This window comes from Daldinia vernicosa (assembly GCF_022497035.1).
Source record: "Daldinia vernicosa strain CBS 139.73 unplaced genomic scaffold F5Y00scaffold_8, whole genome shotgun sequence".
NCBI lineage: Eukaryota > Fungi > Ascomycota > Sordariomycetes > Xylariales > Hypoxylaceae > Daldinia > Daldinia vernicosa.
Window position 1 is genome coordinate 428,102 of NW_025953924.1, and position 25,929 is coordinate 454,030.

The 25,929-nt window shown below is 47.1% G+C and overlaps 11 protein-coding genes across 11 annotated transcripts; 6 read left to right on the forward strand and 5 right to left on the reverse strand.

Annotated features, from left to right (window-relative positions):
• Nucleotides 1–203: 203 nt before the first annotated feature.
• F5Y00DRAFT_205573 (ARP2/3 complex, 21 kDa p21-Arc subunit) lies at nt 204–1,321 on the forward strand. The gene is made up of 3 exons (XM_048005424.1): nt 204–439; nt 489–953; nt 1,027–1,321. Exons 2-3 carry the CDS (start codon nt 570–572, stop codon nt 1,201–1,203), a joined length of 561 nt encoding a protein of 186 aa, XP_047867953.1. The 5' UTR covers nt 204–439; nt 489–569; the 3' UTR covers nt 1,204–1,321.
• On the reverse strand, nt 1,211–3,483 carry F5Y00DRAFT_205583 (Gcd10p family-domain-containing protein). The gene is made up of 2 exons (XM_048005425.1): nt 3,299–3,483; nt 1,211–3,230 (listed from the first exon to the last, which is right to left on the reverse strand). Exons 1-2 carry the CDS (start codon nt 3,382–3,384, stop codon nt 1,439–1,441), a joined length of 1,878 nt encoding a protein of 625 aa, XP_047867954.1. The 5' UTR covers nt 3,385–3,483; the 3' UTR covers nt 1,211–1,438.
• A 1,091-nt stretch (nt 3,484–4,574) lies between these two features.
• F5Y00DRAFT_274266 (uncharacterized protein) lies at nt 4,575–6,014 on the forward strand (the record flags this gene model as incomplete). Its single annotated transcript, XM_048013329.1, has 2 exons — nt 4,575–5,123; nt 5,188–6,014. 2 exons carry the CDS (start codon nt 4,575–4,577, stop codon nt 5,887–5,889), a joined length of 1,251 nt encoding a protein of 416 aa, XP_047867955.1. The 3' UTR covers nt 5,890–6,014.
• Nucleotides 6,015–7,492, reverse strand: F5Y00DRAFT_205591 (hydroxymethylglutaryl-CoA lyase). The gene is made up of 2 exons (XM_048005426.1): nt 7,041–7,492; nt 6,015–6,961 (listed from the first exon to the last, which is right to left on the reverse strand). The coding sequence occupies exons 1-2, from the start codon at nt 7,347–7,349 to the stop codon at nt 6,140–6,142; spliced, it is 1,131 nt and encodes a 376-aa protein (XP_047867956.1). The 5' UTR covers nt 7,350–7,492; the 3' UTR covers nt 6,015–6,139.
• A 163-nt stretch (nt 7,493–7,655) lies between these two features.
• Nucleotides 7,656–9,189, reverse strand: F5Y00DRAFT_228448 (uncharacterized protein). Its single transcript, XM_048006628.1, has 3 exons — nt 9,018–9,189; nt 8,550–8,915; nt 7,656–8,502 (listed from the first exon to the last, which is right to left on the reverse strand). The coding sequence occupies exons 2-3, from the start codon at nt 8,717–8,719 to the stop codon at nt 8,214–8,216; spliced, it is 459 nt and encodes a 152-aa protein (XP_047867957.1). The 5' UTR covers nt 8,720–8,915; nt 9,018–9,189; the 3' UTR covers nt 7,656–8,213.
• Nucleotides 9,190–9,368: 179 nt separating this feature from the next.
• On the forward strand, nt 9,369–11,570 carry F5Y00DRAFT_228449 (P-loop containing nucleoside triphosphate hydrolase protein). The gene is made up of 4 exons (XM_048006629.1): nt 9,369–9,724; nt 9,790–10,007; nt 10,087–10,412; nt 10,472–11,570. Exons 1-4 carry the CDS (start codon nt 9,544–9,546, stop codon nt 11,280–11,282), a joined length of 1,536 nt encoding a protein of 511 aa, XP_047867958.1. The 5' UTR covers nt 9,369–9,543; the 3' UTR covers nt 11,283–11,570.
• Nucleotides 11,571–12,867: 1,297 nt separating this feature from the next.
• F5Y00DRAFT_205622 (galactose mutarotase-like protein) lies at nt 12,868–15,168 on the forward strand. Its single transcript, XM_048005428.1, has 2 exons — nt 12,868–14,483; nt 14,552–15,168. Exons 1-2 carry the CDS (start codon nt 13,616–13,618, stop codon nt 14,944–14,946), a joined length of 1,263 nt encoding a protein of 420 aa, XP_047867959.1. The 5' UTR covers nt 12,868–13,615; the 3' UTR covers nt 14,947–15,168.
• Nucleotides 15,169–16,314: 1,146 nt separating this feature from the next.
• F5Y00DRAFT_228452 (putative diphthamide synthesis protein-domain-containing protein) lies at nt 16,315–17,900 on the reverse strand (the record flags this gene model as incomplete). Its single annotated transcript, XM_048006630.1, has 2 exons — nt 17,586–17,900; nt 16,315–17,530 (listed from the first exon to the last, which is right to left on the reverse strand). Coding segments are annotated over exons 1-2 (1,333 nt in total), but the record flags the coding sequence as incomplete, so codon positions are not given.
• Nucleotides 17,901–18,171: 271 nt separating this feature from the next.
• On the reverse strand, nt 18,172–20,173 carry F5Y00DRAFT_251452 (peptide N-acetyl-beta-D-glucosaminyl asparaginase amidase A-domain-containing protein; the record flags this gene model as incomplete). Its single annotated transcript, XM_048009828.1, has 2 exons — nt 18,172–19,769; nt 19,825–20,173. 2 exons carry the CDS (start codon nt 20,171–20,173, stop codon nt 18,172–18,174), a joined length of 1,947 nt encoding a protein of 648 aa, XP_047867961.1.
• Nucleotides 20,174–21,187: 1,014 nt separating this feature from the next.
• Nucleotides 21,188–21,585, forward strand: F5Y00DRAFT_258990 (uncharacterized protein; the record flags this gene model as incomplete). The annotated part of the gene is made up of 2 exons (XM_048010801.1): nt 21,188–21,414; nt 21,501–21,585. The coding sequence occupies 2 exons, from the start codon at nt 21,188–21,190 to the stop codon at nt 21,583–21,585; spliced, it is 312 nt and encodes a 103-aa protein (XP_047867962.1).
• A 1,748-nt stretch (nt 21,586–23,333) lies between these two features.
• On the forward strand, nt 23,334–24,278 carry F5Y00DRAFT_228458 (uncharacterized protein). Its single transcript, XM_048006631.1, has one exon. The coding sequence runs from the start codon at nt 23,749–23,751 to the stop codon at nt 24,073–24,075; it is 327 nt and encodes a 108-aa protein (XP_047867963.1). The 5' UTR covers nt 23,334–23,748; the 3' UTR covers nt 24,076–24,278.
• Nucleotides 24,279–25,929: the final 1,651 nt, after the last annotated feature.

The window sequence follows — 25,929 nt, forward strand, 5'->3', positions numbered from 1 at the left end:
CGGGTAAAAACTAGCTGCCAAGGTTGGCGTCAGATGCTCCATGGATTGTGGATGCAAGTCATTTTATTAGCCTGATTAAGGTTAGTGACATGTCATCTACGGAGGTCCTATCTTTAGTGTAGGTTGTACAACCTGGCGGGAAGGTACATGCCTGTACAGGGCGGGGTACTTCCATAATGTTATGCAAGCTCTTGCTCAACTCTTCGCATTATGTACCGGCATTTATCCGAATGAGGTAGTGACGTTTCTCACTAACAATTTACACGGGGACGTCAGCCTCAGCTGCACCCAAGCCCTGCTAGCCTAGGCGTCAACCGTTGTCAACCGTTGTCAACAGAGAGAAATAGGAGCTCCCCTCCGTAATACCAAAATATCTAGAATTGCAGGCCTGTCAAGCTACCACCGATTATTATCTCGGTGAATTCTTGACAAGATGCCGGTATGTGCTTTTTTATTACCGCCTTTGATAACCCCCTAATTATCTTAAGATCCCTCAAAGCCTAATACCACGAGGCACCTTCATCTTAGCTAACAAGACCCATTGTCAATTTAACTAGGCCTACAACTCTATGTTCAACAATGACCCCAACATCCCACGTCTAATTGGGAACTTCCCTCTACTCCCCCTCCGCACCAAGACCCGTGGTCCCGCGTACGTGCTACCGCAGCCCAACCCACCGCTTCCTGCCAACGAAAGCCCCGACCCGGATGCCGAGTCCTACGATATCCTAGACGAAGTGATCTCGCTCTTCCGTGCCAACACCTTCTTCCGTAACTTCGAGATCCAAGGCCCAGCTGACAGGCTGTTGATCTACGGCATCTTATTTGTGAGCGAGTGTCTCGGCAAGATTCGCCCTCAGCATACCCTGAGGGACGCCACGAAGGAGGTCCTCAACACTGCTCTAGACCTCAACTTCGCTATCCCGGGTGATCCTGCATTCCCCCTGAACCAGGTACGTTGCAGCATAATTCCTTTCGAATGAAGGAACAACAGGGTTCATAGCGTAAATCTAACTCGACGCGCAGATCTACGAGCCACCACGAGACAGGCAGGACGCCGAGCAACTACGACAGTATCTCTCCCAGGTGCGACAAGAGCTAGCCTCGCGATTACTAGCGCGAGTCTACGAGGAAGATGATAGCAAGCCGAGCAAGTGGTGGTTAAGTTTTACAAAGAGGAAGTTCATGGGCAAGTCATTGTAGGGGGGATAATATCTCTACAACACACAGGGACGTAGAAGTATCGAATACAAAAGAAGCCTGTTGAGCCGTCAAGTAAGGGGAATTCTTGTTATGGGGGTATCAATCGCAAATCTATGCGACCTAAAAACTAGACTGAAGCTAGCTAATGCCAGAGTGCTATACCTTATGTCCTATGATACCGAGATTCGTAACGCCGATGAATGCAGCCATGTTTCTATTCAGCCTGCTCATGAACCTATTCTTGCGTCGACCCTTCAAGCTTTCTCTTCTTAGTGCGAGCTTTCCCTCTAGCTTCTATTTTGCCTTCTGCAGGCTTAACTCTCCACGCCGTAAATATATACCCTTCTGCCCCGCCCTTACTTGTCATTAGAGGATGTGTCCGTCCAGGAAGGACCTGCCATTTCCTGACACGGCTTGTCTGTAAAGCGGCTCCCAACACGAGGGCCGGATTTAATGGGAACTCCTCGTTGCCGGGCCACTGCTCCAGTTCCAGAGGGGTTTTACCCATCGCCTCTTCTGGCGGATTTGATGCCCAGGCCGCGCGCCGTGCTATGCTATAACAATCCGCCAGTGCTGTCAGAGGTTCTATAGACTGCGAGTAGATAGCGATGGGCGCACCACCGGCAAGGAGCGGCACTGCGTAACGCATGATAGAGATAGGATCCATCGTGCTAGCAATTACCAGCCCAGAAAATTCGCCTTTCCGCGTGGTGTCGACGACATGGCGAACCTTAGCCCAACGACGGCGCTTGCGGTGGTATGTGCCCCGACGATTGGCTTTCCACGAACGCAGCACCTCAGACGAAACGTTGGGCATTTCCGAGGCGTAAGTGGAGTCTAAATCCGGCTTGACGAGTTGTAGCCACGATATGGTCATTAAGTGAGAGGCTAAAGGGTGATCTGCCGGTTGAGCAGGATTTGTAACATCAAACCCATATTCGCGTAGGAAGGTCAGGTTTGGTTGTTGGTTGGCGTGGATGACGGTAAGAGTATTAGAATTCGCATATGGTACCTTTGCATCGTTACATCGAGACTTCCCGTCTACATGCGAGATTCTTGTACTCTCAGGGGATTTTGGCTCCGTAGAATCGTGGCCCTGTGGTACCGTTTCCATAGCTGAGTTGCCATGTTCGGTGCTTGTTTTAGAGGGAGGATCTCCCATATTTGTCGTAGCTTTTTGGTTATGTGAATATTCTTTTTGATATGCGCCTGGTGATGTTGGTTCCCTTTGGTTTTCCGAAGCCCCGTTTTCGGGTGGGTAGAGAATACCCATTCTCTCTGCCATAGCCGCTACTAGGAGACCACCAGTGTCGTCCACGACAAGCCATCGACCAGGTGTAGACTCGAAGCTCTTTTCCTTATGATTATCAACTTCTTCGATACCGCTATTCTCGCATTGATCCTCCCCACCAAAATGCACATTGGCCCAACATCCTAACAGCGCTATCATCTCATCTCTCATATCCAGTATCTTACTTGGGTCTTTTACTTCCAATTGCCAGTGGGCGAGCATTGGCACATCCATGGGGAGAACGGAGAATCTTCGAATATACTTTTTCGTCTTGAGCAGTTTATATTTGGCCAAAGAGTACTCTGTCTTCTGGTCGATTGCGGTATGTGATAGCAACAACTTGGCTATTATATCTCTTCCTGCATCTGTGCCGTCTTTCTTCAAGGCTTCTATCTCCTCTGTTGTCAGGGTCTGACGAGCTGAGGCATCGATTTCTACACGATCGGTTCGAGCAACGATAGCACCAGATTCAGGATCGACGAGTGAGTACTCAATTCCTGTCGGTATAGCGCCCTCAACGTCATCACCTTCGTTTGTTATGGGAGTTTCTCCCCCTAGGGAGCCAGCTGATGCATCAGAAGATAGTATATCACTATACAGCTCAGAAGCTGGCACGATGCGCAAGCGATTAAAATTTTCTCCCGATTGTTTATCTTGCAATTCATAGGTCAGGTGATAGGGCCGGTGAATTATGAGGTTGCTTGGGAACGATCCATACTTCCCTAAGGAGATGGTCCTATAGCACGAATACATGTTAGTCAATGCAGTTACTTAAGATAATTCACGATGATATAGATGACATACGTATTAGGCGTGACTTCAAGCACTCGAAGGTACCCAGATGGAAGCTTGAGAGCAACCAACGCATGGGGTTGAACCAATGAGTGCATCTCGAATTTGGTCTTGGCTGCGAGAGACTCGAAGGATTTTAAAGTAGCGTTGATCTCACGAATAAACTTTTTTTATATCAAATTTGGAGGTCAAAGTTGATTGACCCTGGTTTGCAGATTCGGAGTGTAACCCCACTGTGGGACCAAAGCCATGTGGGGAAGCGAACCCAGCAGAGCCCCAGAGATCAGATTATGCGAGATTACATAAGATATCTAAGAATAGGGGTGATAGGGGTAATGTAATAGGGAGGGTATCTTAGGTACTTGGATTTGAGGAAACCGCGATATAACAAAGTTTAACTAGGCTGCGTAGTCGTTATGACTCTATTAACGGGAATATGTATATACTAAGTCTATAGCAAGTTATCTTGTCAGTGTCAATAGAGACTGGACTGCAGCTCAACTCTCTTTTATTAGACTTTCCGGTTAACTAGTTAGTCAATATATATATCTACCCAAGTTCAAAATATAAGAATGTTGAGGCATATGTATTACAATAAACTCAGTACATATCTATATTGTCAATTAGGTAAGGTCCTATCTAAGTCCTATTCCAGAGTGAGATTTGGATTGTCTTATTTGCTTAATGTAAGAAGCATGAGTCTATCAAGATACCGATAACAACAAATGCAAAAGTCTATTTGCTGAATAGTTACACCACTACGCCTGGGATTGGACGATAGCCCTTAGTCTTGGGATGATAAAGTAAAGTATACCGGTGTATCGAAGGAGAGAAAAGAGGGGATAAGAGCAAATAGAAAATAACATGCAGCAGAATGTGCATGAACTTCAGCATATATTCTTTTTGTAACCTACCTAGATACTTAGTGATTAGTGGTGGATAGGTGACAAACCGTGAATGCCATGGATACGGTCACCAAGCAACGCGACTACCACAAGAGGTACTGCCCACAAAATACACCACCCTCATACGCGTCGTCGTTTCCTTCTCGAGGTATCCACGACTTCTATTTTTGTTAGCAAACTACCACCACCGGCAGTCGCGTCCCCTTATCTTCGATATGAAATCCCACACTCATACAACATTCTGTATTTTCCCTACACTCCCTTTCCTTTTATTCTTTCCGATCTACAACATCCTTTCGCGAAGTGGAAGCCGTCTGCTGCGTGCGTTTTTTGCATTCTTTGCATTCCTTATTAATTAGCCTTTACAATTTCAGATAGCAAATATGGCGTCTACCCCTTTCCGCTTCTTGGATCTCCCTCCCGAACTTAGGAATTCTATTTATGATCTTGTTCTCTGTACTTTGTCACCTCCTGAGCCAAGATTGACCAGAGTGAACCAGGACCTCGAGTCCTACACTCCGTTCCTTCCACTCCTAAGACGCTACGAGTTCGACATCGCACTCCTCCTTGTTAGCCGACAAGTATCACAGGAAGCTCTTGATGTCCTGCTAAAATACCACCTCTTCATCCGCGTGGTCACTCATGGCGTTAACTTGTGCCACCTCCTATCTGTCTGGGATATCCCTATCGTAGCTATCGGCAAATCAACTATCAGAAACTTCAAAGGCTTTGTGATGAGCTATTCTATCAAGATCAAAGATGCTAGCCCAGTCCCAAAGAACCACTTAATAGTTCTTCAGAAGGATTTCGACTTGTTATGTGAAGCTCTCCACTGGCTCGAACCTTCCCCCGAGAGTTTTGAGCATCGTGCCGTTCTTTGCAACCCGTTCAAAAACACCTCATCCTCCGGTTACTTGGGTGTTGCGAAGCAAGTGAGTCTTAATACATAAAAACATACCTAGTGCAAGTAATTGTTAATTTCTAACTACTAAATAGGAGCTCCTTGTCCAGCCCTACCGAAAACTCATTGGAATCGGTTCCTTCAAGCTAGTAGGCAACATTTGCCCAGCTTTAGCTAGGGATGTCACACAAGAGGTCGAAAGAGAACCCCATCTCCATCCCGACCCGTGGCATTTATGGGACGTTCTCCACGCAGCGAAAATATGGGGAGACGATCTCTTCATGAGCGGCGAGTATATTGAGGCTTTGAAGACGTGGAAAAAATTCACAATGTCCATGAATGGTCTTGCTGGTAGTCCTATATGGCAGCAAATAAAAGCTACTGGAGATCCTAGTGATGCGCCTTATCATATTGCTGATGTCGTGTTCTATCTCCACCTAAAGCAGGTTGCCGGTATTATAGTCATCATGGAAATATTGAAAAGCCAGGGTAACTTAGACGAAGCTCGGGAGTATTGGCCCATTCTGCTTGAAGCACTGAGTGGATCATTCTTTGCAGTCGACAAACTAGACACAAATTGGACCCCCCTACCCAATCACAGTGGCGAGAGATTCTTTCGCCTCGCATCGGCCTACCGTGTCCTAGAATGCAATTCTGACGTTGCTCATGACTGCATCAGGATTGCGGAGTTCTATTTGCCCGGAAATCAGGATATCCTAGCTGAGAAAGCAAGAATTGATGCGTGGATAGCAGAGGAAGAGGGAGAGGCGGAGGAGGAGGCGGAGGAAGAGACATAGCCGTTTTTTACTGACTATAGTAAATCGGAATGGGCGATTGCGTTACGTTGCTTGTACAATAATAGTCAAGTCTGTTACGTAGGTAGCTTGCCATATGCATACCGTGCTCAAGTTCATGAGTCTTGCATGGTAAGTAGGAATGAAAACCCGAAAACAGACCTTGCAATATGCGTTTCGACAGGTACAATCAAATATATACATTTGTCGTTTGTACTAAGACATATCATTGTGAGGTAGACATGTGGAAATACTACCCAGCCTTACGAGCCCCGAGCACGGCCTTGCCAACAGCCGAGTCATTTGGCCTGCCCAATTCTTCTGAGATCCACTGTCCGATGTCCGCCATGGCGTCGAGATCGATACCGGTCTCCATACCCAAGCTCTCGAGGAAGTATACCATATTTTCGGTCGCCACGTTTCCGGTGGCTCCAGGGCTGTACGGGCAACCGCCGAGACCACCAACAGAACTATCAAACGTCCTGATGCCGCGCTCCAGAGAAATGGCCGTGTTCACAAGAGCCTGGCCGTACGTGTCGTGGAAATGCATAGCAATGTCCTCGTTCCGTATTCCCGCAGCTGCCATGCACTTCAAGAGCTCCTGCGTGCGAGGCGCAGTCCCCATCCCGGTGGTGTCACCAAGGGAAATCTCATCAGCCCCCATCTCCAGCAACGAAGTAGCAATTTCGGCTACCTTGTGTGGATTCACATCGTGTCCTTCAAAAGGGCAGCCTAAGACCACCGAGATATAAGCCCGTGCTCGAATCCCGAGCTGCTTCGCCCCTTGTATGACATCCCTGAACTTCTCGAGGGAGGTCGCGATGTCGCAATTAAGATTCTTCTTTGAGAAACTCTCGGTTGCAGCAGCAAAAACTGCAAGTTCTACTGCTGGTTTACCACTTACGCCTGAGAACGATTCGGCTTCCGTCAGATAGGCACCCGGGTGCTTTTGGAGTATGGCTGTTGCAATTTCAACACCCTTTCCGTTGGGGGCGAGGAAAGAATATGTGATTGGGCCCGGTGAGGGGATCTTGTTTGTTAGGACATGCTCGAGAATCTCGCTAGAACCGTCCATCTAGAGAGAGGATTTCTCCAAGTTAGCTTCTGTCTACATTGTCATTGTCATTGTCACAATCCGAAGGGGACTGACTAACTTGTGGTACCCATTTCGGGGAGACGAAAGACCCGGCTTCTATGACAGACACTCCAGTTTTAGCTAGCCTCTCAATTAATTCGATCTTAGTAGCTAGAGGAATTGATTTCTTTTCATTTTGTAGACCATCTCTCGGGCCTACTTCGACTATCTTAACTCGGTTGTCGGAATGTAGCTGTTGTTGTTGAGCTGCCGAAGCTGGGTTTCTTACGTCGGAAGCTGTCGCAAAGCGCCGTCGTAAAGCTGCTGCTGGTGCATAGGCTGGTGCCCGCCAGCGAGCTAACTGGATCATTGGGCGCAGTGACGCCATCTTTTATTCATATCGAATATCGATAATTTAAACTGTAAAAACTGTAACTCCCCTTCTTACGCCACCCCGAATTGTTGTTTTTCTCTTCTATATATCGACGCTGACAACTGCTTCTTAAAGCTACATTGAAATGGGGTAGAAAGATTTAGAACCGATGAACCTTGTACTATGTAAGAGCTCGGCTACTAATGGCTCTAGTTAGTCTAGCTCTAGTACTGGGCACTTATGTAAAAGCCGGGGTTACCAGGTATGAAGTCATTCTCTGAGATCACGTGCTAATATGATTGATTAATCGAGCAAAATGCGGCATAATGATATTCTCTTCTATTCCATCACTCAGACTACTCTTCTAGCGCGTCAGAGTCGTCGTCCTTATAGACTATAGTAAGCCAATGCTATGTCCTCGCAGGTTTCCCATATTCGCCGCCGATTCGCAACGTGCAAGAGAGGACCCGATATCCCTACCCAGCATCGGATTGTATCCAACGCCCAGAAAAATATTCCCCTGAATAAACTCTGACGACGCAAGGCGCCTAGTTTAATAAGTTCCTCTATTTCGATGAACCAAGGCATGTTGTATTTGATAAAATCCCTCCAGAAGTTACCTTTGCGAAGGGCAACATTAACCCACTAAGACGCCCTGGCAAATAAAGGAATATCTGTAGCGGGGAGCTGCCGACAGATCAAGTAGATGATATTGGATGGTAGTTTTTTGAACGGGTCATTTATTACTCGACTTCCAAGATCAAAATCTGGAAGTGACTTTGGGAATGGCACGCATGCCATGAGCTGCCCGACACGAAATGTCAATTCGGCCGAGGGAGCTGGGTTTGCAATGAAATGCTCTTCGCTTGGGTAGGATTCCTAATGTTTTTCTTGTCTTTCCTCAGCACCAGTCTCGAGGTCTAGCGAAGCCCCCTCCTCTGTGAACAAAGACATTGTAAGGAAAAGCCGACCTAGGTCCACATGATGAATTGGGTCGTCCTTGTTGGGATATAGGGCGAGGGCCAATATTTCATAGCATGGCCAATGGAAGGGAATGGCGCGTAATGGTTTCACCGTAAAATCCGGTATAAGACGGTTGACATCGTCTTCGGGATCGAGCTCAATATAATTATCCTTCAATTTTTTTCCCACACCAGATATACATTCCCTAGAAGACTTAGCTACACGAATATCGATCTGGAGGGGAGACCTTACAGTCTACTACCGGGGATCTGTTCTAATAGAACATGGACTTTGGTGACCCAGGAAGCTTGCTCTTCGCGAATTATCTCCGTTTTATAGCCCAAACCTTCGAAATAAGGGGTTTCGAATGGACCGGCACAAATGGCACAGTACCCCTTGATGGCAACTTTTGGTCCCGCCATGTCGTGCCGCCTCTGCGGATCACTACCTTAGGTATGGATTGAGCCTGTGCGCGTGGGATGGGCTGTATAGTTTAATGATCGGATGATACAACTATCTATGATAACCTTCAGCTTCCGTGTATAATCTTTGCCTTGGATAAATGTTGTAACGTGGTATGTAGTATCCTGATATCAGCATCTACGAGTGAAGGACGTGCTAATGGATATAAGTTAGGTACTTAACCCAATATTATATTGAAGTAATGGCTGTGAGACCATCCCGTCACTGCCTAGAGAAGACATGTGTCTTCCTGCCTACCGTATCTGTAAAAATATCTGTAAAAAGTAATCTTTTGCGTATGTGACTTCTTGAAACCTAGCTAAGGTAGGTACCTATACTATGAGATAACCGATACAAGTAATACATATGGTAAGAGCTTCCGATTGTCGATCTTGATGAGGCATGCGCATAATGCTACTACATATAAGCCCTATAATTAGTGTAATAGGGGGGAAACTACATGGCTCCATAATACCGTGCACAGACCATATATACCTATCCAATCATGTGATTCTTGGTTGCTGTGGCTGTTCTCCACTCTCTGGGTGCTGCGCCAGCTAAGTGGGAGCTTTTGTAACGGGCAGAACGGGTCTGGTTTTAGAGCTTCCCGCCTCTGTAATCTAACAATCTAACAGGTTAACGTTGTAATCTAACGTCAACGGTGGCTGGAGCTCGACATCAACTGCTTCATAGCCGAATCATAACCAAGCTTCTTCATTTAGAAGAGCTATACTTTTATCCTCCACCGTAATTTTGGACCAAGTATACCTGCAGTTAAAACACCATGGATCCTAGAGAATCTTCTTCGTATTCCATCGTACCTAGGATTCGGTACAACACCGTCAGCGGTGTCAATGGTCCTTTGGTCATATTGGATAACGTCAAATTCCCGCGCTACAATGAAATCGTCACCCTAACACTCCCCGATGGGACAGAGAGAAACGGTCAAGTCCTCGAAGCCCGAGGTGAGCGGCAGGAAACTTATTTACCGAATCCTTTCCATTTCTAACCCCATGTCTCAATATTACAGGCAACCGCGCCGTCGTCCAGGTTTTCGAGGGCACGTCAGGCATTGACGTCAAAAAGACTAAGGTCGAGTTTACGGGAGAGAGCTTAAAACTTGGCGTATCAGAGGACATGCTGGGACGTATCTTCGATGGATCTGGCAGAGCTATCGACAAGGGCCCTAAAGTGTTGGCTGAGGATTACCTCGACATCAACGGTAGCCCTATCAATCCCTACTCAAGAGTATGTACACGTCCCTACGGCATAAGTTTATGCTATGAGGTATGAGGTGAAGAAGGATCATCGCTTACAACGTCGCTAGGTATACCCTGAAGAAATGATATCGACCGGTATTTCGACTATCGACACCATGAACTCGATTGCCCGAGGTCAGAAGATCCCTATTTTCTCCGCCGCCGGTTTACCTCACAACGAAATTGCCGCCCAGATTTGCCGACAAGCTGGCTTGGTCAAGCAAAAGGGGGCTACGAATAAGGGTGTGCACGATGACCACGAAGAGAACTTCTCTATTGTATTCGCCGCCATGGGTGTCAACTTAGAGACTGCCCGATTCTTTACCCAGGACTTCGAGCAGAACGGTAGTTTGGAGCGTGTTACACTCTTCCTCAACCTCGCAAACGACCCTACGTATGGCGGCATCCCTTTCCTTCTTCAGGTGTTTCGGGTATTTGGCTAATAACAAGCAGAATCGAGCGTATCATCACCCCTCGTCTCGCACTTACTACCGCCGAATACTACGCCTACCAGCTTGAGAAGCACGTTCTGGTCATTCTTACAGATCTTTCGGCCTACTGCGATGCTCTTCGTGAGGTATCCGCCGCCCGAGAAGAAGTGCCAGGTCGACGTGGTTTCCCTGGTTACATGTACACTGATTTATCTACCATCTACGAACGAGCCGGTCGTGTCGAGGGCCGAAACGGTTCCATCACCCAGATTCCCATCTTGACTATGCCTAACGATGATATCACGCATCCCATTCCCGATTTGACGGGTTATATCACCGAAGGCCAGATTTTCGTCGACCGCCAGCTCGACAACCGTGGTGTCTACCCGCCCATCAACGTGCTACCATCTCTCTCCCGTCTCATGAAATCTGCTATTGGTGAGGGAATGACCCGAAAGGACCACGGTGACGTGTCCAACCAACTCTACGCCAAATATGCCATTGGTCGTGATGCTGCAGCTATGAAAGCTGTCGTCGGCGAGGAGGCCTTGTCCGCTGAAGACAAATTGTCCCTAGAATTCCTTGAAAAATTCGAGCGGCAATTCGTCTCACAGGGCGCATATGAACAGCGAAGTATTTATGACTCTCTAGATATCGCGTGGGGTCTCCTGCGTATTTTCCCTAAGGAACTCCTGAACCGTATCCCTACCAAGATCCTTAATGAATTTTATCAGCGTACGGCTCCGGATCGAAAGGGAAAGGGGAAGGAGAAAAATGATAAGGGTGTAAATGACACCGATGGATCTCAGGAGGAGAACCTTGTCGACGTATAATCAGTTAAACAGCCGGGGGCGTAAGCGCGACAGATGTGTATAGGGCAGTCGTATATGGCGGAGTACAGGTTACTGATTAGCATTCAATACAATGGTCGTTCCATTGAGCTTGGAATTATCATGGAAGAATGAATTTATATAAGCCAAGTCTTATAATGAGACATTGTTCAGCGTATGACCTTAATAACTGAAATATTGGAACATTAACTAAGCTATTTCATCTTGAACACCGGTCACTCAGCATATCATTATACTAAGATTTGATATAAATGATAGTATCAAGATACCAACTTAGTCTCAATACCTTTGAAGTACATGAGGCTGGCGATATTTCTGGCCGATTTACGAATATAGCTCTTAAGGTAGCTTCACTCGGTACTCGGGAATAACAGACCGGGACTGGGCTACTCGTATGGAAGGCTTCGGCGAAATATACGGTGAAGAAAGCCCGCTAGCTCTATACCTACCCACTTCTTCTGGATCTCCTCTAGGCTCTCCGCTTTGTAAAGCAGAGCTAAGGTATTGATGTAAAGCTGTATAGCAGCAAATAACTATGCATAGTGTCTAGAGTAAGGAGCTATATCGATCTGCCGGAACGATTAGAAAGAAGCTATTCGAGTATGCCTCTAAGGTATGTAAAGGTAATGCTGAGCTATCTCGACGTCATATTAAACGTGCGCGACCCGACCAAAAGCGAGATATATGCTAAGAGATGAGCGGGACGGCAGGACGCGGGGAACATGAAGCTCTGAAGGATTCCGGTACGTATCTCGGTTTGACCAGTTTAAGCTTGTTAACCCCGTCCAAAGGGGAACCCCGCACTGTAAGTATTGTACAATACCTTAGGTACCTACGTATATCGGGGAAGTTGGAAGATTTGAAATAATCCTCCTATTCTAGAGCTGCAAAAATCCACCATCCACGTGCTCCATTGCTTGTGTTACTCGAATTCTCGCACCAATTGGTGGCTTTCATGTCCTTTCCGCCATTTCCCATATTTTGCATGTTTGCTTCAACACCAACAAATCTTCTGTATAGAGGTTAGCGGCTACCACGAACAGATTGGGACTATTGTCTCAAAGACCTATTCGAATCACGAGGGCGAGCCTCGAATGTTCTTTTTCTTTATTTGCTATATGTCGCCGGAAGCACCCCGACGAATCATACATGGTCTTAAATGTACCCTCGAGCTAAGCTATGAATGCTAGTGAGAGGAATGTATGCAAGGCACAAGAGATGATGCCTGAAGGGAGGGCTGGAGTTCCACAGAAGATCCCTCTAAAGCTCAACGTTGTAGCCTTGAACGTCATTAAGGGAAAGCATCTCCAAATTCCCCCAGTGGGGTAACATAATGCCGGTTTAGAAGAGTCTTCAGCTAGCATAACCTCGAATAAGACCTGACCTTTCTTAGTCTACGAGAGTCTGGTTAACTCAGCTTTGTGGGATCCGATAGTTATAAAGAGCCTGAACATGCCACCAACTCTACTTCGGAATTAGCGGGTAGATGAGAATACTTCTATATATCAGGTAACCCTGCAAGGTGTTGGTAAAGAAATCCTTCTTGTAAGACTCTAGTTTGCCTAGTTGACGCCTCTAGGTAATACATACGCCCAACTCATACCGCTTCTTTACGAATAGTTATAATATTTACCTAGGTACTATCCATCCTTTTATTGTAGCGATCCAACACCTTGGGCTCGGAGTAATGAGTTATGGGGTAATGCTGGTTCATATCCACTGTGACCCGCAAACATTCAATAACAAAGGGCCCCTACCTACGAATGACCCTAAGCATTCTAAGAAGACGACCGAATCACAAATCCAACTCGGATTCCAACGTATGTATTAGCGACTTGGTGATTTCGTGCCGTGTTACCACATGATTTAGATGAGGCCAATGTAACGCTGCCTTGTTAAGTTACGTCGTCTACCCCAACTTTTCCAAGAAAGCGGAGTACAGTAGCTTTTGGCAGGCTAGCATAAGCCATAGCTGGGGATCGCAGGGATCGCCGGGGCTGCTGGGGCTACTAGGGCTGCTGAGTTCGGATGCAGGTGAGATTAATAAAATTCCCCAGCTCTAGGTACTCCCCCTGTAATAAGTCAACGTGATGAAGTGTATTCCTCCATTGTCCAACCAAATCAAGTTTCTCTCGACGGGGGTTTATCCTTTGATGACTGAATTTATATAAGTCACGAATCCTTCCCCAGGATTCCCGTCGCTCTGCTTTGCCTTCCTCTGCCTTCCTCTCTCACCGACAATTGCGGCGAGTACAAAAGCATCAGCACCAAAACTGCATGTTAACTAGCAAAGCTTGTCTCAACCTCAAGTCAACATGCGTCTGAACACTAGCCTCGCTTCTTTGGGAGCATTTTTGCTGCCATTGGCCTCGGCACAATCGCCTGGCGGTACTGGGAGCAGTAATGTGTCAAGCAGTTTGGGTCCTGATGAGAATGGCTTTTATTGGATTTACAGCGAGGGTCTCTCAGCCGCGTTTATCCCTTACGGCGCTTCTGTCGCAAAGCTCTTGATCCACGACAAGTACGGTATCGAGAGAGATGTTGTAGCCGGCTTCGACAACGCTACAGCTTATACGCTTGACAAGGCTCATCCCCATCTCGGCGGTGTACCAGGCCGATACGCAAACCGGATCAAGAATAGCACATTTGAGATTGACGGCGAAACATTTCACATCGAGCCCAATGAAAATCCTACACCGGAAGCTCCTAAAGGTGTTGATACTCTGCACGGCGGACCCGATGGCTGGGATTTCCGCAACTTCACTGTCGTCTCTCATTCGAATGACAGTATAACATTCTCCATTGTCGATCCCGACGGCGAGCAAGGGTTCCCTGGAGAGGTCATCTCCTACGTCACCTATACTCTCCACGATTTCACATGGGATTTTAAGCTAGTGGCTATCGCAACTACTAAGAAGACGCCTATCATGCTTAGCAGTCATACGTACTGGAACTTGGACGGCTTTGCCAACAACGAGACTAACACCGCCTTGAACCACACGTTCTACCTGCCCTACAGCGGCCAGCGAGTTGGTGTTGACGACATCTTGATCCCGACAGGTGACATCATCGCCAACAAGAAGGGATCCGTGAACGATTTCTGGAGCGCACCGAAGCAACTTGGAACCGACCTTCAGAAGCCTGAAGCGGAGGGCAACTGCGGTTTCAACTGCACTGGTTATGGTAAGACTTCCGCAACTCGTCACAACGGGAACCATGAATAAATAAGAAGGCTAACCTGTTTTGATTAGACACCTGCTGGATCATCAACCGGAGTCAAGAGGGCCCCTACGATTGGCGCGCCGAGGGCAGCTTCGTCGCCCGTCTTCAGTCGGAATGGTCCGGCATCCAACTCGACGTGTACACGGACCAGGAGGCATTCCAGATGTACTCGTGCAACGGCCAGAACGGCACGATGCCTCTCAAGACGTCGCAAGGCCTCTTCGACAACGAGGACTTCCCCCGCACCATTCCCCAGTACGGCTGCCTCGTCATGGAGGTCGAGGACTGGATCGACGCCATCAACCACCCCGAATGGCAGCGCGAGTCCAAGCAGATCTTCGGCCCCGGAGGCGACCCCTACGTCCTCCAGGCTAGCTACATCTTCAGCATCAACACCACCACCACCACCACCACATCGTCTTAGGCGGACGTCTGTGAAGGCGATAGATAGAGAAGACGAGTAGGTATAATAATGATAATAATTAAAAGCGGCCGCGGCACTATGACTTCGGCGGTCACCTCGAGTGGCGCGGTAGATAGATGCTATGCGTATTGGGTATTTACATCATTTAGCGCTACGTCGTCGATACTACCGGCGTTGGCGCCGTATCTACCTTAGGTACTTATATAATATACTTAATTGGCCAATTTTTACGAAACTGGGATTAACTGCTCGTAAACTCCTTAAGTGACTGGCGTGTTTCTAGAAAGGCATTGTAGAACTTAATATAGGGGGATAATTGAATCGGGGAAAACTGTCTCCCTTGCCAAGACGGGGGAGGCTATTAACGAGCAACTCGTGTAAACTACATAGGTACTTAACTAAGTATTTACATATAGCGTAGTAAGTATGCGTACTTTGGTTAGTTACTAGGTGTAGTTACTCAATAAGATAAAGTATCATATAAGAAAAGGGGAAAGCTATTACGATAACCAGCCGATAGTTATATCTTCTCATTCCCCAATAACTAGCCAGTTTAAGTAAACAGAATTAGATGCATTAGATATGGCATCGAACACGGTTGATCTTTCTTCCAGCTTTAATTTATTTAAAGGATCAAGCCTAATAAGTGGTCTCATATAGTACAAGATAGGTAGAGATGAGTCTATCTAAAGCTAACTAACTACAATAGGGGAGCGCGAGAATTCTACCTACATATCGACGGCATGACAATAAAGATGACAGACAGGTCCTCTTCCAAGCAAGGGTAATTTGTTTCTAGGTTTAGTTCGCTTAGGTAGGTAGGCCATATGCACAGAAGTAAATCATAGCCGTACATTATACCTAGCCGTGCAAAAGTTCTTTTCGTTTTGGGTATAACTATTACTCGGTAATAAACTACGTAAACTAAGTCGACATAAACCGCCCTGGTTACCTAGGTACCTAATCTACAGAGAAAAGGCTATTAAGTAGGGAAGAGAAAAGAAGAAAAAAAGGTTGCAAAAAGCTCAGTCCAGGTTCGAAACTCCCCCCCTCGGGGGAGTTTCGAACCTGGACCTACGAAAACCCGAACACTTGTTAAGATTTTGCTGACCAGCCACTCCGGGCGCTTTAACCGCTAAACCAGAGGGCTTAGTGAATCCAGCGGCCGGGGGCTATGGGCCGAAGGAACAGTCTGTTGCTGCGATATATGTTTTTACTTGGGCGCGTGGATGATGCGTGGGGGGTTGGTTGTTTGTTGCTGTGGTGAATAGGTAGGTAGGTAGCTAGGTACCTACGTACAGCTGTCGTGTTGAGTTTCCGTCACCTGGGAAGATGTTTACGTGCCTACTACTAAGGTACAACTCACGGCGAGCTTCATCATGTATATTGACTCTATGCCATATGTACCTAGGTAGGTAGTTACTATTTATTTATTAACTTAACACCTCGATCTCTTTCGTCCTTCCCAGCCCCTCCCTCGCATAATAATCCATGGGATAGACGCCGCTCTGGCTCCAGTCCTGCCTTTCGTTGAGCGCAACGAGTGCTTCATACGGCGTCAACAGCGGTCGCGGGAATGCGTAGCCCCAGTCGATACTCAGCCGGGGACAGGCAACTTGGACCCAGCACTCGACATCGCTCATCATGGCGAGCTTTCCGGGGAAAATCTCGCTCAGGAGTAAGTTGACCCAGGGGATCCCCATCTCCTTAAGCTTCTTCTCGATTAACGTCATCGTGTGCGGGTTGCCCTGGCGGCCAAGCGAGCCCAGTATCAAGCCCCATTTCTTCGCCCCTCTCGCCGTCGTAATAGCGTCCCTCCGTAGACTTTGCATTTCCTCGTGGCCGTACGTCTCGCGGGTAAGCTTCCTCGAATAGGGGTCGTAACGGTATGCTGGAATCGCAGGATTGTGGATCATAATACTCTCGAGATGGAAGCGGCCATCTCCCAAATAGAGGATGAGATCAACATTCTCAGAGTCGGATAATCGCGGAGAAGTACATCCTAGAATCTCGCCCTTGGACAACGGCGCGATTTGAGGGATTAGGACCTTGAAGCCGGCTTTTTCTAGCGTCGATCGAACGCCGTGGATGGTAGCATTGAACTGAATGGTCCCGACTATGGCGATGGTCTTGGGCGGCGCGAAGTTTCGCTCCAAGGTAGCCAGCAGATGCGACGTATCTATGCTGATATCGACGAAGACGTAGAGCACCTTGATCTTCGTAACGTCTACGGGGATAAGACAGCTGTGCGCATAATGAACTAAGAGATCACAGCCCAGAGCCCGCGCTGTGTAATCGTCGATACAGCAAGCGCCGTAGGTTACATCGCCCATGATCAGAGTTTCTATCCCAGGACAGAACTGGGTAAGAATGTCCGAAATAGTGGTGGCGAACATCAAGAGTCCCTCTGGCATCTGCAGCGCAACCCGTTTTGCGCCTGAAGACCGGATGCGATGGATAGTCTTGGGGATCTCAAAGGAGTAGTTGGCGGGCAATAACGCCATTGCCTCCTTGAGCTCCGGGTCATTCAAGATCTCCGGAGGCACTTGATTAAGCAGTCTCGGTGCTCTTCTCGGTTGCGATACTAAGACTCGCGTTCAGTGATTTTCCCCTCGACGCCTAGAACAACATTGGCTTACCTTGAATCGCCCCGCTATCCTCGATCGATAGATCACCAGAACCATTTTTAGCATTACTTGCAGCGGCTCTTCGTCCTACGAATCGCTTCTTTGGTTGTTTCCGAGCTGGGGGTGATGGTGGCGGCGCATGGGCCTCTTCGATATCTGCGGCGATGCCAAGATCAGCCTGTGCCCGATCTTCCTCCATGCTTTCACTACTGAGAAATGCAAGTCCGAAAAGTTATAGGATTTATGTTAAACGTAAATAGACACTAAATCACCCTGGTATTTGAAGTCATAGAATATAGTAAAGCACTGGTTGAATATTTACTGGAGATATCTCAGATGTGTCAAATGAAAAGTCAGATTTAGGAGGTACCTGTCAGAGCATATACTAGTCCCGATAAATGAATATTGACATACTATACTTGCATCTATTTACTAAACAAATAGCCCATTCACGTTCTGGGATTGGTAAATTCGCAGCGAACGATTGTACAAAGAGGTACCTATCAAGTACAATATCCAGGATTACCCCTATTATATTATACCTTGTATATCTCAACCACGCCTTCAAGAATTCCTTCATCCCAATACTCGATCTACCCTATCCTACGGTATTACCCAAAAACTCGACATGATTATCAACGACCGTATCATTATACGCGCTAACGTCTCGATAGTATAGCACTGTACTATCAGACGTACCGTCGTCGCCCTCGTCACTTAGCGCTTCAAACGAGAAGATCTGGTGCGACTGGCCAACCCCGGAGCTGTAGCTATTATCCGCCGGTCTGTAATACGTCGCTGACCCGTTCTTCGACGTGCTCAGTACCGAGCCCCGGAATTGCGATGCGTCAGTCGCGTTGGCGGCTATGAATGCTTCAAGGCCGCTAGGAAAGACGGAGTCGCCACGGACTTCATGGGTTAAGCTCTGGTTTAGATCTGCCCGAAGCGTTAAGTTGCCTTCTGGTAGGTAGGTCGTGGAACTACCGCAGTACAGCGGATAGCTGTAGCTAGTAGAGTAAGAGATATCTAGGCCTGCACCCGTGGCTGCATCGGCACCTGCGATTCCAAACGTATTGATAGCGTCATTACCGTATGCGGAAACGCCGCCATTATTCGAATACGATAGGGACTGAGTCCACGTCACGGTCCCTTCGCCATTTTGCGTCTTGACGTAGGAACTGATGGATAGCGTACGTGTGACCGCTAGAGTATAATCGAGGGTCTCATTAAAGCCCGTCGAGTTTTGTGTGACCTTTTGGGAGAAGGAAATGCTAGGGCTGCTAGCGTACGTAGAACCCAATTCCCCAGTTGTGACAGAGCCCTCGTCGTCAAGCCAAACGAAGATCTTACCGGTGATGTACCACTCACTGGCTGCGACTGGGGCAAGGGAAGCGCTTGATACTCCGTCGTCGACTAGACCGATAATCTGTATAGTGAAAGTGTGGTCTTTCCCATCAGAAAGGAGCGGTAGCCACGGGGTGATGTCAATTTCATGCTCCCTGATATCGAACGCTTCTATTCCGACGATTGGACGGTGTAGCTGAGGAACTACGCCACCCGTGTAAATCACCGGGAATGGCCAAGAAACTCCAGCAAGCTGGTCATCGATTAAGACCTGGACTTCTCGCCAAGGGGAGTAACCAGGATATGTGCCATAGTCGGCGTCAAATGTATGAATAGCACTTTGCGGCACATTGCTCCACCAAAACTCTTCATCACCCTGAGCTTTGACGTCTACTGTGAATACGGCGCGGTTTGCGTTCTGGGGGAAGCTTATGGTGTTAGTCGCATTCTGCTGCGGGTAGGTGAATTGACTCGGCTGTCCCGCAGATCCCGTTCGTTCAGAGATGGGAATGATCAGATCGGCGGGTCCCCGGCTGCTAAGCGCCGCCACGGGGCTCTTGAAGAAGGTAGCCGAGAGAGTTGTGTTGAGTAGTCCCGTGTAGGTGTCGTCCACAATATTCTCCAGATCGAAGATCACAGTCTGCGGCGCTTTCCAGAGGGACGTAAACGGGGTTACGTCCTTAAGCCAGACCCAGCGGATGCCATACGAAGTCGGTTCCGCAGTTGACGTCCTCCACACCTCCGTATCTCCAAGATAGAAGACGCCCGTTCGATCATACTGCCGCCCCTTAACTAGGACGGTGAAGTTGATGACTACGTGATCGAATTCGATATCTGGAGGGGTGTAATTGCCTTAACCAAGTCAGCACTAAGAACGGTTTATTTCAAGACGGGTATATAAGCCTACCAACGTAGGGGGCGCCATAGCTATTTGCGAAAGAGTGTTCAAATAAAACTACCGTGCGTCCAGCTACTTCGCCGGTCGAAGCCGAATCCGCCGTCGGCACATGAACACCATCGCGAAACGTAGGCCCTTGCGGCGTTAATACCGGCTCGGCAACCTGAAAGCATTCCAAGGGAGAGCTCGTTGCGGCGACCGGTACGGCATTCGGACCTTCGACTACGAGATCATTAAACCTAGCAAGAGGACTGCGCGCCGCTTTGAATGTTGCCTTCCGCGGTGGATATTTCGCATCGGGGTGCGCCGAAGATAACCCTACAAGAAGAAGGGAAATGAGCAGCAGCACCCGTTTCATGGCTAGGGCATAGATGCTCGAGCTCGACATTGGTTCGTCAATTGCCCAATTTAGAATGTAGACGAGGGCAAGTCATACTACGTACAATCCAAAGGGATAGAATATCGAATTGACCTTAGGCACGACATTTTCCATTTTCCATTTTCCCTTACGATGCGACCCTTGCCCATGGATATATGCATGCCGGAATAGTTCTAGTAACCAATTTGCAAGAACGCGCGCTGATAACGACTTCGCTGCACGGCAGATCAGCCGAGAATAGAAGGTGATATGCCAAGATCGACCAGGGGTACCCAGACTCTCTATCTCTATCTCTATCTATCTCCCTACCTAGGTAATAAACAACCGAGACTGTAAATTCTATATAAGTCATTGATATGTAAGAAAAATAATCGACCGTCGCTATCAATATTGATGATAAATGTTTGTTCCTATCTTACAGGCCGAATATGTGGTAAACGTCAATGCTCGCTTTTCAACGATGTCCCCGTCTGATGCTGTCGAATAGCAAACGTGTGAATTCTGAACAAAAAGCTTGTTGATTGGTGATTATATTCTAACTAATGCCTCGCTTATACTGCCTCGATAATAATTATTTTCATACCTACCTAACCAACATACCTAATCGTCTAATATGCACCCTATTTTTCCTTAGGCATGCATAGACGTTAGCCCTTTCGTCATAGAGACTCTTCAGGGCATGGAAACAATTCCAATTTACCGGTTCTGTTAAGAGGAAACAGACGCTCCTACGACATCAATCTTTATTACATATCCGTCATCCTAGAGACACGTTTCTCTACTGATTAAAATACTAGCCCGTTTCCCATTCATAAAAACTGAGACAAGCCAGTCTCAGCCCGGCCGCTAACTCATTGTTCAGAAACCAGGTGACCTCGGTGCCTGGGCGCTCGGAGCTAGTTACATCTTAAAGCACCGGCCGTACACCCAGGCTGTGAGATCGAGTATCAAAATGCGGACTTGGCCGGGGAGAGGCTCGGGGAAGGGTAGAGCATGCCACAGATCCCCAAAACGGAACTACATTGGACGGAGGGACACAGATACTTCACCATAGAGAGTCGTATTGAGGGCGAATCGCTTAACAATGCGTTACCAAGATTAACGCAGCAAGACCTCGCTCACATCGGCCAGCAGTCAGGTCAGTATCTTCTTCATCTCAAGACCATACTCTTCCACATACAACAAGGCTCGACAGACGACGGGTCTACAACTAGCGTTTAGTCAGGTAACATGTTACCAGACTTTCTATCGCACATCGACGTGATAAACCAAGCCTCGACGCATTCATGGCTAAAATTCCCTCTAGCGTACCATTTACCTTTGGTCATTCCGAGCTGCACGAAGGTAATGTTATGATGAAAGATGGCAGCTTTGCCGGGCGTATCGGCTAGGAGTTGGTAGGCTTCTACCCATCGTGGTGGGAATATATAAACTGTAGCCCGTCGTTGAGCAAACACTCCCCAGCCCCAAATCAAGAACCAATATGCGCTGGAATGGTTTATCGTCTACCATTATGTCCGATATAGGACTAAGGAGGAGGGCGCGTCTAAGTTGAGCGAATATCTCAGAGGGAAAGGTTAGAGTGGCGCGTAGTACGGAAAAGTCGGGTACCTAACTGGGCTTGGTGATCAAATACCATCCCATTAGACAGTCTCTTAGTGTATCTAGCTTGTGTTTATTAGTAATAATGAAGTAAAGTAGTAGATCTTCTCGTCTCGTTCGTATATGGCGTGGCGCTTTCGCATGTCGAAGTACTCTCTCGACTCTCGCAATGCTCTTGCTTTAAAGTTTGCTTCTTAAAGGTTTTTCCTAGGATTATCGAAACACCCAGACAAAGGAGCTAAGTTAGTTCTACTGGCCATTTGCATAAAAACGTAATTATTTCCCCCACTACTTGGTCGAATTATGCTTTGTGTTATGCCCATATGTCATCGGACTGTGTAATCGGTTCCCCAAGTAAAGAAGGAAAAGATATCGGCGGATGAATTCCAGGCTGCCTGTGAAGTGGACTTATAGCGGAGTGAACCATATGTAGGTTGTAGGTACCTAGGTAGTCGACGGACCAAATGTCCTTGCTTCCGAGATCGAGTCCCGAACCTAGATTGGCTATGGATGATGAAACCGGTCGGACCCGTCGTGGTAGCAAGACAATACAGCATTAATCATACGACAGCGATCGATGCTCTGTGCGATTCTCCAATGGCTCGACGCCAATTTGATTTGAACTTTAAAGTATCGTCCGACTAGAGCATGATTCTCTGAGTATGAACTGCTGCGTTTACGTAGGACTGAATATGCAGGAACTTAGGTATTTATGTACCTTATGAGGTATGTAGGGCGGCCAGACGACAAGTGGGTGGCTTATGATATGAAATACAGTGTTAACCGAAAAACGGTTTACGTTGGATCCCCTCTGGAGCAAGACAATACATATGTATTAGTAAGAGCGGTGTGGGTCTTATGATGGTCCACCAGCCCTTTTAGCAGCGTTTACCGTTGAAGGCAGTCGTGGCAGTAGCGTAGATCCACTCTGGGGAAGCGGGGCAGGCGGCCGTTTAGCGTCTGGGGAAGGGCCCCTGAGTCCACTTTGCTCTAGACTCGCACGTGAGAAAGATAGGTACCTATTATTAATTATCATATATATTAGTCCTCCGAGATTTTAAATAAAACCAAAAAACCAACAAGTATTTGTAAAGTATGAGGCTCTAATAGATGATGTTAAAAAGTAAAATGGCAACGAATAAAACATTATAAATAGTTATAGTCCAGCGACATCAACTGCGCTGCCCGTCTGTGTGGTGTGGCGTGGTAATGGGAATAATACCCCAACTCCCACAGCTCATACCTCCCCGGTTCGCAAATCAGTATCAAATTCAATCTCAGCCCTCGTACATATAACTACAGTATATACGAACGTAATGGATACTTTTACATACATCCATGGGTAAACAGTGTGGTAAGCAATCAAAGGGTGGCGTCACTCTGTCAAGTCTGGCCTATGGCACGTCGATGCTACGGTAAAGTTTATGTACCATCTAAACTTAATCCTAGAGTATAATCCTAGAGTATACATATACCCTGGATGGTTGGTCCTTGAAAGATTGACGCAAACATCACGGCCTGTTATTATTGGGTTACCCCGCTTCTTCCTTCCCGTCGTCTTTCCCCAGACGAAGCAACCATCAGGCCAGGATGGGCCAATCTAAGGGGGAGGCAAGTATCAGCCTACCTATGTAGGTAGGTATGTAGAACTCTCCCTCCCTCCTCCCCCCTTTAAAATCCAGCAGTCCCCTCGAGATCTGAACCTTCCGAGCAGTTACACAGAGTTCTTCCTTGTTTACATCTTTTGAACAAGGAACCAGCTTCATTCCTACATATCTCCAAACCATACAACTACCTACCTACTTATACGACCTACCTGGGATATTTAACCTGAAACGAAGACTGCTATCCTATCACTCTTCACGACCATCTTGAGCCACGTCATTCAGGCGTAAACACTTCAACCATCATCATCACCACCTACTATAAAGTCATCACCAAAACAATCCAAAATGCCCGTCCGTATCCCCAGAGCCAACAGGAGTGAGCTCGCAACCTTCGGCGTAGCTGGCGTCGCAGGCTTTGCCCCATTCTATTTCATACTCCCCGGCGCCTCGGAACACCTAGCATCACAGACTGCCCGATGGGCGCCCCGATGGGAACGTAACATCTCATACTTCGCCTCACCCGCCCAAAGAGTCGCCCAGCGCGTAGAACCCCGCCTCGAGAAGACGGTCAAGAGGATCGACAACCGACTACCCCTAGAAAGGGTGGCCAAGAATGTCGACCGACGGATCAAGTACGGCATCGACAAGATGGACAAGATGAGCAACCACTAAATAGTTATCGGCTGGATGTTTTGTTTGAAATTATAGGCTTGGGACATGAATTACGAAATGGTGGGATCGGGTATACCCATAACAAGTTGTACTTGACCTCGCTAAGGTGCAAACGCACGAGCGTCCATCGCTTCAGACGGGCCATGCATATGGATAACTCGCTCGCTAAGCAGTAGTAAACAATATAAAAAACTACGCAAAAACAGACACTCTATCTTAATGCCTTCGTGACTACCATTATGTCTCATATGACTTGAACGTTTTGTCGCCATCGAGGACTGTTAACCTTGTCGTCCTTGCTTACTTAGAAACCTACCTATAGTTTCTTTGCCTTGGCGACCGGCCCCCCTATCATGAGGAGCTGTCCATGATCTATATACCCAGACTACTATCGACCCTTTCAGTTTTCATATTCCCCATCCCAGAAATAATATAAAGTCTGCATGTGTGATATTTTCTGCCAAATTATTCCGCGCCAGCGCATCACCAACTATACTGATAGGTACCGTACAGTTGCATTTAAAGGCCACATGCTACCTAACTTACCCATCACGCAAGGGTACACACCTGAGTAGCGTGCGTATATACTACCAAGATCTACAAAACATGATGAAGAAACATTATAATATTATTTTCCCCTCCATGTCCCAAACCCCCGTCCAAGCCAACAATTGTGATGCAAATACCAAATAAAAGAATTACACCCAGTAGGTAAAGTTCCCAACAATCATGAACATTGAAGACAATTTATTTAGGTAGTTAACTTGGGATTTCCCCTTTATCAGATCACGAATGCTCGTTAGCGGGTTTTCGATACTTTCAGCTCATCTCGAAAGCCTTGGCAATGTTGACGTTATGAAGTCTAATCATATCAGTCTCTCTATTCTTGTTGAGAAGAACAAGGACTCGAAACAGCCCTATCAGAATATACCTATTTGGGTCGAATACTATAGGTATTATTAAAGCTTAGGTAACCAATAGTCTAGACTTATGAGGAATATAAGGCTGCAAGGAATATTATTCGGACGGTTTTATACCAACTAATACCATTGATGGAATAGCTTACTTAATCTTGTATACGGTAATATTATATATTATACGAATAACACAAAATATGCAGGGTCCTCATCCTTTACAGACTGTGGCGCGGATAGGAGGCTGAAAATCCTTCCGATGGCATCTAGACGCGAAGTCACGAAGTTAAGATGTATATGCTGAACCACCCAGCTCTAGTTTGAAGTGCGAAGTGTTTCACGACGAATTCACTATACTTACTAGGAGGGATGCTTACTATGAGAATATCTTACTATGAGACTATCTTGGAAATCAAAATAGTCCTACGAATTTATCTTGTACATAGGTAGGTAGTAACGGCTAGAATTTGATTAGATTATGTTGCATTTAGGTAGTGACAGTCACTCCTCGCGCCGTCTGTTTTCCTTCAACAATAAACCAAATCGGTACCATTTTAAAGGGCTTTCGGGTACCTAGTTGATCTATCCAGTCCCTTGCCAAAATGCACAAGTTGCTTTTGTTTACTGCGGTTATAGGGGTATCGGCATTCGAATATCCTTAAGCAGCACCATCGGCGACAACGAGAGTTAATTTAAGGGCATGTTCACGTATATCTTCTTCGGGTATGTATGTGTCTAATAGCCTCAAGGCCTTCGTGGAATGGCAGTCTACCCTTGCTTGGCTGAAGAATCCTCCAAAGTCTTATGGATTTCCTGCGGTCGATATATAAGGCAATTCAGATAAAATACTTGAGAAAGCTGAACAAGGACGTTACGAGAGTGAGTATGACTTCCAGGTCGCAATTATACAGACGATATCTGTAGCACACGATGATCATTT